General features: G+C 34.7%; 1 protein-coding gene across 1 annotated transcript in view; it reads right to left on the bottom strand.

Moving 5' to 3' along the window:
- The window catches only part of LOC118740302 (dynein heavy chain 7, axonemal), a gene marked incomplete at its 3' end in the record, with an annotated part of 183,209 nt that overhangs the window by 14,358 nt on the left and 159,208 nt on the right, over positions 1 to 9,643 (bottom strand). The window contains 2 exon segments of the mRNA XM_036471785.1: positions 3,292 to 3,707; positions 3,786 to 4,073. Coding sequence (XP_036327678.1) covers positions 3,292 to 3,707; positions 3,786 to 4,073 — 704 coding nt within the window.

The following is a 9,643-nucleotide window of genomic DNA, read 5'->3' as shown; positions in this document are numbered from 1 at the left end:
AAATAACATCGTTCTTGGAATAGCACAAAATATTTCGACCCAAAAGTTTTTTGGTATTATATACCACAAAGCAACGAGCGCCTTTCAACTTGTATTTCACGAGCGATGTCGCCAGTATCACAGTTTTAACTGTTGATTACAGTTTCTTAGACAAGTTTACACTTGTTTTAATTATCTCCTAGTACAAGTAAGTTTTTTCATAATTTCCGATTTGAACGAATAAATTAAAACTTCTCTGTCAGTTTTTTGTAAGTAAATGGAGGAGCAACATTTCATCGTTTGAACTGAATTTAAAAAAAAAGGTATTTAAATCCTCCATTTTTGTTTAGTTAAATATAATTTAAACGGTACCTATATATTAGTTTATTAAAAACTTTATTCGCTTTTGAATACTACAGTTCTTTTGGTCGATAATACAGTTTTTTCTCCGGAAATTTACAGTTGAAAAATCTGGCAACACTGCTTTCGAGCTAACACGAAACAGTAGTGCGATTCACTAACTTTTAACAATACGACTTGTCGAGTTGTAAGCTAACAATTTTTGTTGTTTGTAGTAACGATTGTGCTTGATTCGCTAACTGTGCTGCCGATAATGGGCACAAATCCAATGCATATGCCAAGGCGCTCGAGTGAGCACAAAGTTCACAAGCAATTTTATAGGGAAGAAAATGCGCAACACCCTCCACAAAAAACCCGACATGAAGCTTGCACTTTATAAGACTAAAATTGAATGGGCTACAAAACTGCATACCCGAAAATCTTATAAAGGTTCTGAATAAAAAGTTCGGAACCTTGGTGAACATTTTTTTAAGTTTCATTGATTTTTGTGAATTTTGTGCAAAGCTTTTAAACTTATATTAATGTGGTTTCTGTTGCTATATAGTAGATGTAACTATTAAAAATAAATAAAAGCACATAAGTAGCAAACAACATAATTTTGAATTTTGCTGCCCTATTTTACTCCCTGCTGTAAATAAGAAGTTTACAAAAAACATTTAACATGAAAAAGATTGTTAATATTTAAAAAATCACTGTATGCACATTTTGTACATATTTATTTTCAAGACTGATTTTATTATGCTAGTGTCATGGTGATTAATAAAGAAAAATTTAAATATGCACATATGTACATATATGATATTTAAATTTTTAATAAACGATGTACACGTATTAATTTGAAAACTATTGTAAAATTATAACCGGAACACATATAGACAAGTTTTAACAAAATTTTTTTTTTTTTTTAATTTATATTACTCTTTTTGAATAGTGTATTCTGTAATATTTAAACAAAATTCAACAAACTGTCGTAAAACTTCAAGTTTTTAATCAGAATAATAAAAAATTACGATTGCAGTTTTGTAGCCCATTAATTTTTAATATAATAAAGTGCAAGTTAGATGTTGCCGAAAAATCCTTTAATTTTTGATATTTTTTTTTGGTAGCGGAGCTGTGCATTTTTTCCATACGAAAAAAGTGTAGAACGTACCTTTTATGTTTTATTGACAACACCAATCTAGACGTCGTCAAATTTGCGGCCTTTGTTATCGTTAACGACAACAGCTAATTTGGCGCTAACGAATGTTGTTAGAGAAACGTTTACTGAATAGCTAATAGTTAAAATTGTCGTTTAGCTGACTTAACAATAACAAGAGTTGTTAAAATCGCGGAGTGAATGGCACCACAGCAGTGTAATAAATCTGACAACTTAAAGTGTTATTGAAAAACGATATATAAACGTCTCATGTACTAAATTGTATAACCTTTAACATATTCCTTATACGATGTTTCCAGGATTCGTAATTCGCTCTCTAAGTAATTCGCTAAGTAATTCGCAGATTACCCTGTTTCCACGCCACACATTAGTAATTCGTTTGGCAGCTCTAGTTCTTGTTCTTGTTCTGCGCTTTTTATTATTATTTTTGTGTACTGAAAATATCGAAGATGTAGCTAAAATTTAAGTTATCATCAACAATTTTAATTTATATTGAGAATATTTTATTAATATTATTCTATAACTAGAAAAAGTGCCAGCAATTGGGACCAGGCCGATGAAATCTTCGATATATTTCCGATAAATATTAGAGAAGGCACCGATTCGTTCGTCATTCGCATGGTAATTCGATCTAAATTACCTACAAATGAGTTAATTCGCTCTCAACATTTTGTAAGGCGAATGACGAATGCGAGAGCGAATTACGAATCGTGGAAATGCCGTATTAGATATTAGCAACCAAAGTTACTTTCTCAAAAATAATTTTAATACAATCAAATGACCTTCATTTCCCCCATTCAAAATCAGCACAGCCTACCGACTATCTTATATTTTATGGAAGGTAAATTTTACGTAAACGCTGTGGCCAAGTGGTTACTAATACTATGTAGGACCTGAATTCGATACCTGGTCGCAGGAGCATCTAAATTTGAAAACATTTTTCTAACGGCAGTCGCCGCTCGGCAGACTATGGCCAACCACCGAATGTATTTTTGCCTTGAGCAAGCTCCTCATAAAATCAATTTGCCGTTCAGAGGCAGCGTAAAGCTGTAGGTCCCTTCATTTATGTAACAACATCAAGACACCACAAATTGGAGAAACTCGGACAAACATTTAGCAAAAGTTATTTGTTTTTGTTATTTTATGGCCGTATAACAATTATATTCAACAATTTTTATTGAGCTTGAGGCCGTTTTTAATGAAAAATTATTGTGGAAAAGCAACAATAATTTTTAAAAAATAGTAGAAGTGATATCTATTTCAGAAATCACCACATTTCCTCATCAGACTTCTTTCAGTAGGATTCGATCCAACGACCCCAGCTGATTCGGCCAGTTGCCTACGCACCTTGCTAAGTTCGGCTTGTAAATTATTGTTGCTTTTTTCCACTACTTCATTTGTGAAGCCAACTACAATCAAGCGCAGCTATTCCAGTGCGATTTAAACTTGATCATGTGGTTGTTGGTTTTTGTTAATAATTATATTTTTAGAATGTTTAACTTTTAGGTGTGCTCGTCCTTAAGTTATTTGTTTTTGTTATTTTATGGCCTTATAACAATTTTATTCAAACATTTTTATTGAGCTTGAGTCCGTTTTCAATGAAAAAATATTGTGGAAAAGCATGTTTTCACTTCTACCATTTTTTCAAAATTATTGTTGCTATTCCACAATAACTTTTCATTAAAAACGGCCTCAAGCTCAATAAAAATTGTTGGATTTAGCAAAAGTGTAAACGCCAAAAAATATTATTTTTACTTAAATGCTAAGCATTACGAAATTTATTTGTACTCACTCACCTATAGTAAAAAAGAGTATTGTCGAATGTGCTGCAATAGGGACGTAACTTAAACGCGCTATATCTATTTGCTTCTCGGTGGCTTCGGTAACAATTTGTTTCTCGTTGATTTCATTGGCTAGCGCTTTCGATGAACTCAAAATCTGTACAGCAGTCTCATCTTCCAGAATATTGTCAGCTGATGAAAGTACTTCGAGAATTTTATCTTCAGTTTCTTTTAACATGCGCTTATTCTCAGCCCCCTGTACGATGAGCGTATTCTTCTCTGCCTCCAGGTCGGGACGTTCACGAGCAACTGTTATGCCCAGCAGTTGATCCTGCAAACCTTGCGTGGTAATCATGAAGTTAAGAACGGTAACTTTCACTGCAACTTCGGGTAGGTAGTGGGGATTTCGCAATTTTGTTGAGATATAAAATCTGGAATTTTTTTTTGGGATAAAGTTGAGATAAATATTTATATTGGAATAAATTGTGGAAATTATCTGTTTTGTTTACTTGAATGCATGATTGTATTCAATCACCGAGTCGCCTAATTTTATGCACAATGTGCCTCCCTGCTTGAAGAGTTGTTTGAGTAAAATAGCTTCCAGTAATGGATCCAATTCTTCACCCACGTTCTCCAGCAGCACCGGCAGGCCGAATTGTATGGCGTTTTCAAGTACACGCGTGTAGTCGGGTTGATTGAGACGAATAACGCAAAGACGATTGTTTTTCTCTAAATTTTTTATCCATTTGTTGGCCTGACCCTGAGGATCGATCATTAAAGGCCAGCGTCGCGAGTTTCTGTAAAGAAAAGTGCAGAAGTTGTGTTGTACATAAATACATACATATGTATATGGGGCGATTCACGTCAAATGTCCCAAGCGTGCTGAGCGGTGTAAAACAAGCTACTTTTCAAATAGCTGGGAAGCAGACAGATAATGGGGAAACAAAATTTAAAACTATGATTTCTATAAATTTTTATGCGGGCTATGTATAAAAAAAGGCCGTTTCTTAATGATTTCTAAGTAAAAACCATTGATCTTTCGATTGAGATAACTAATGCCGAATTTCCACTAGGCATTGAAATGGCAAAAAATTCGAGGCATTTAAAAAATTTTTTTAGTGACACGAATATTTTTTAATATAATCGTGTATAAAAAGAATATTAAAAATTACCACCATTGAGGAAAATTACAAACAAATTTTCGTTTCGAATTTTCACGATGAAAATAGAAAAAATTTGGAATAGCATAGGACCATCGTTTAGCCCATACAAAAATATGGGTGCAAATTTGTTTCAAATGAATCAATATGAAGAAGTGTTCGGAAATACATATATGAAGTAGTACGTACGCATATGAAAATGATCGTCGTTTAGAGATCTACTCATTAAGAATTATTTCATGAGTTCCATGGTTGCTCACAAAATAATACTTGTTGACTTTTATTTTTCATTTAATAAATAACACCTATGAAATGAGTGGTAAAATAAAAACTCACCTTGCAAGTTTTATTTATCGTTCAAAAATAATTGTTATTTCGCAAGTTTTACTTAAAAATCACTGACCTTAGTTCCCACCACTATCGGCTTTACGTTATCGGAATGACTCGGATTTATTTATATTTCTGGCAAAGGAAATTTCATATCGTGTCGAAACAACCATTTTGTAACAACCTGAGGCGAAATTTTGTCTCACTGGGCTGCACTGGCCTTGGATCACGGCAGAAAGAGAGGGAGCTTTGGGGGGTCCATTCCGACTTATTCGCAGCGTCTGTTCGCCACTACCTGTAGCTGCAAGTAGGTTGAGAAATCACTCCTCCCAGCAATGAGTTGTGCGCTGGGCTTTCGACCCGCCACATAAAAACAAATTACAATGAAAAGACTAAGGAAGCCCCGGAATATTGTACTCTCAACCTTGGCGACCCTCGCAAACAGAACAAAGATTTACAAATATGCACGTGGAATATCCGGAGCCTATAAAGCGAAGGTGTCTATGTCCAACTACTCGATGCTATTAAAAAATATCAGGCTAACATCACCGCAGTTCAGGAAATGCGATAGACGGGACATGGCTGCAAACAATTTGCGACATCTATTTACTACCATGAGGCTCGGTAGGACCAAGCCCTCTCCCGACGAAAAACATTTACGCTCTACATGGCGTGAAATTTGGACGAAGTCAAACAAAGATGAGTGGCATTGACATTTGGCTTTCGGGAAGCTATTATTAGCAAGATGTACGAGTACCTAAGAAGAAGGAATGACGAACTCGATTAGCGTTTTAACGACATTGACATATGTAGTTAAGCGCATAAAAATACAACGATTGCGCTGGCTTAGCCATTTTGTACTCATGGATAATGATGCTCCAGTGGAAAGATCATTCGACCCATGTGCAGACGAAAGCAAGGGAGCCCACGAACAAACTGGAAGGACCAAGTACGGGAGGACCTGTCTGCATCCGGGATGAATAACTGGCGCCAAAACGCAAAATAGAGAGGCAATTGTCATGCTGCTAGAACGGAGGTTTTTTTCTGGTCATTCGGATTTTGGAAAACATTTGTGGGAATGAACTGAAGTAGTAGACATCATAGGTTTCTATTGCCTTATTACTTTGTCTGTGCATTGCTTTTCTTTGATGGCATCGATGTCAAACTTGCTCTTAGGAGAACATAAAACTTCGTCACCCTTTTTTAGATGTAAGCATCTTTTAAAAGCTCATATATTCTAAAATGAATGCAGACGCATATGTTAATAGATGAGCCCTGTGTCCGCTGAAGGGGATTGCTCATGTAGCAAGCCGGGAAGTCGTGGATTCGAATCCCACTGCCAAGAAACTTATTTTTTACATCTGTTTTTGTTCTTTTAAATATTATTTTAATTTTTTTTATGTAAATAAGTTGTTGTGGTTTTTTTAAATTAAAATCAAACTCCAACAAATTTGAATAACTTCAATATGTGAAATACCATAAAAAAAGACAATAAAATACAATTTAATAAAATAAAATAATGTTCAAATAAAAATAAAAAATAAAAAACAAAAACCACTGTTTGGAATCGCTCGAGGTGGGGACCGAACCTGGGTCTTATTGCATTTACTACTTCAACAACAAAACAAAACTTAGAACCTTAATTTAACATTTCAAAACCGCGTTCTCCTCATTTTAATGTTCAAATATTGTTTTTGCCATAAAATGCATTTTAAGTTGACTATGAGAGTTAAAATGGTGATTACAATAAAACACAATTTTAATCGTTAAAACCTTTTTCAAACTTCTCTATGACTACGGGCCAATGTGTTTTGGCATAGGCCTTCGGATTATGCCCAAATAATCCTGAGAGGTGTGTGGGTCAAAGTAACCGGCTCAAACCAACCGTGATCCATAGCTTACACCCAAATACATTTACAGTTAATTTTAACCAAGTTTTTACTGATGCCCTCCTGTCGAAAAAGCCAAAAAAAGACCTGATTTTTCACAGCGGCCAATTTTTGCGAAATTTTCATTTAAAGTCTCTATATCTCAGACGTTTTATTATCGATTGATTTTAAATTTTTACACAATAAACTAGATATTATTTTTAAGAAACTGAGTTTAGCTACAGTTCCAAATTCTTATTAAAAACAAAATGACGGACTATTAAACTTTGTTATAAAAATTTTGGAGGTGGTTTTTACAAATGCAAAAGTTGTGTTATAAAATTTGAAATTTTTGTTTTGTTTGTTTATGAAAGTTTCAGGTTTAAACAGCCAGTAGTTCCAAAGTTATAACAATATTATCATGGGCGTAGCCAGGTAGGGGCAGGGGGTGCTCGAGGCCCCCCTTACTTTCAAATTTTCCTTATACAGGGTAGAAGTACAGAAGTAACCTGCCAGGGTGTCCTTGAGGAGAAGGCAGGTGGGGTTGTAAGCTCTCTGATAAACAAAAAATTTTCAGGTAAAAGTGTCACCGTTTTTGAAATATTAAAATTTTTTTAATTAAAGAAAAATCGTTCCTTTTCATGTACTTTCTTTAACTTCATCTACAAAAAAGGCTATACTTAGTAAATTTTTTATGTAAAATACTTTCAGATAGTTGCTTCTCCATACTCAAATGCAATGTAGTTAAAATATATTAAGGAACCATTATAAAATTAGGACTATATTGCGACTTTTAACTTTTTGATATTTTCTTCCCCAAATTTGACTATCTCTGGTAAAAAAAATGTAGTGAGCTATAACTTTACATTACATAAAAAAAATGCTCATTTAATAAAGATTTTAGAAAGGTGCCACTCTTACTATTTCGAATAGAAAAAAAAAGTTATAGCCGCTTTTTTGGGCAAAGGACTGAGACACGCTAGAATGTATTTAATAGATTTAAATTTAAGTTGGTCTTGTTACCGACCAATGACATGCTAAATAGTACAATGGTACATTATTGCTTGCTCCTGACATTATTTTGTGTTAATTACCGGAAATAATGAAAGTGGATTTTGTGGAATTGGACCCTTCGAACATTGTGTTATTAATACTATGACAGAGAACAGGCAGTATACGTCGCATGAATATGCGGTGAAGCTTGCTGTAATGCCAGAGCTGCTCAAACACTTTATGCAGAGCAATACCCCAAGGTAGGTGATTTTTACACCTTTCTTGTTTGAAGCCATTCTTCTTTTAACTATCATTTTTAACTTTTTTAAGGTGGCATACCTGAAAGGCGTGGCGGCGAGACAGGACGTCCTGCAACGGTAGATATTAAAGTTGTGTTAGAGGAAGTGGAACTAGGTCCATCGACTTCAGGGAGAATGATGGAAAGACGGACTGGAATACCAAAAACTACAGTTCACAAGGCTTCAAGTACCATCCCTACCATATTCAACGTGTTCAGGCTTTACAAAAGAGAGATTACCTGTCGAGGGTTAGATTTTGCAGTGAAATGTTGCGAATGCATGATTCAGACCCCAACTTTTTTTATAAAATATTTTGGAGCGATGAATCAGCATACAAACGTGATGGTTATTTTAATTTACATAACCTTCACAGTTAGCAGATAGACAATCCTCACGAAATGAGATAAGATCGTTCGCAGTACCAGTACAAAATAAACTTATGGTGCGGTATTTTTAATTGTCAGATATTGGGCCTGTAGAACTGCCGCCAACGCTCAACTCCCACAGTTATTTAAAGTTCCTTCAGGAAAGGCTTTCAACTCTTTTAGAAGATGTTCCCTTAAACCTGCGGCAAAAACTATGGCCGCAAAATGACGGATGTCCTGCTCACTACGGGCGTGAAGTAAGAGCTCATTTAGACGAAACTTATCCTCGCCGATGGATTGGACGATACGGGCCAATCACGTGGCCCGCTCGATCGCCAGACCTGAATCCATTCGATTTTTTCTACTGGGGCTGTCTTAAGGACAAAAATTATTCAAAAACAATTCAAAACGGAGAGCATTTGCGGGAACAAATAAATGGAGCTGCTGCTGAGATAGCCCAATTGAGTTTAAGATCTCTAAAAGCGTCTTTTCTTAAAAGATGCCGAACTTGTATTAGACTAGAAGGTCGCCAATTTGAGCATATTTTATCAATAAATTAATAAATTTGTCTGCAAACAACTCATGTATGTTTTATTTCACGTGAACCCATCCTTCACAAAAAATATTGATAGATATAGCCCTTATTATTGACTTTAGTCTGAATCCCGGTAAGGAACATAAAATAATGTCAGGAGCAAGTAATAATGTACCTTTGTACTATTTAGCATGTCATTGGTCGGTAACAAGAGCAACTTAAATTTAAATCTATAAAATGCATTCTAGCGTGTCTCAGTCCTTTGCCCACAAAAGCGGCTATAACTTTTTTTTCTATTCGAAATAGTAAGAGTGGAACATTTCTAAAATCTTTATTAAATGAGCAATTTTTTTATGTAATGTAAAGTTATAGCTCAGTACAGTTTTTTTCACCAGAGATAGTCAAAGTTGGGGAAGAAAATAAAAAGTTAAAAATCGCAATATAGTCCTAATTTTATAATGGTTCCTTAATATATTTTAACTACATTGCATTTGAGTATGGAGAAGCAACTATCTGAAAGTATTTTACATAAAAAATTAACTAAGTATAGCCTTTTTTGTAGATGCAGTTAAAGAAAATAGATGAAAAGGCACGATTTTTCTTTAATTAAAAAAATTTAAATATTTAAAAAACGGTGACCTTTTTACCTGAAAATTTTTTGTTTATCAGAGAGCTCACCACCCCACCTGCCTTCTCCTCAAGTTTGGCAGGTTACTTCTGGGACACCCTGTATATATATAAAATAGTAATGCTAGCTTAATAGGGTCGATTGTTTTGCAATATTCCCAAGAAAACGCTCAACATCACTGAGAAAAAATCT

The sequence above is a fragment of the Rhagoletis pomonella genome, unplaced genomic scaffold (genome assembly GCF_013731165.1).
Source record: "Rhagoletis pomonella isolate Grant_MI unplaced genomic scaffold, Rhpom_1.0 Rhpom_scaffold_00006, whole genome shotgun sequence".
Lineage (NCBI taxonomy): Eukaryota > Metazoa > Arthropoda > Insecta > Diptera > Tephritidae > Rhagoletis > Rhagoletis pomonella.
The sequence above is the reverse complement of the archived record's forward strand: the minus strand, read 5'-3'. Positions and strand labels throughout refer to the sequence as shown.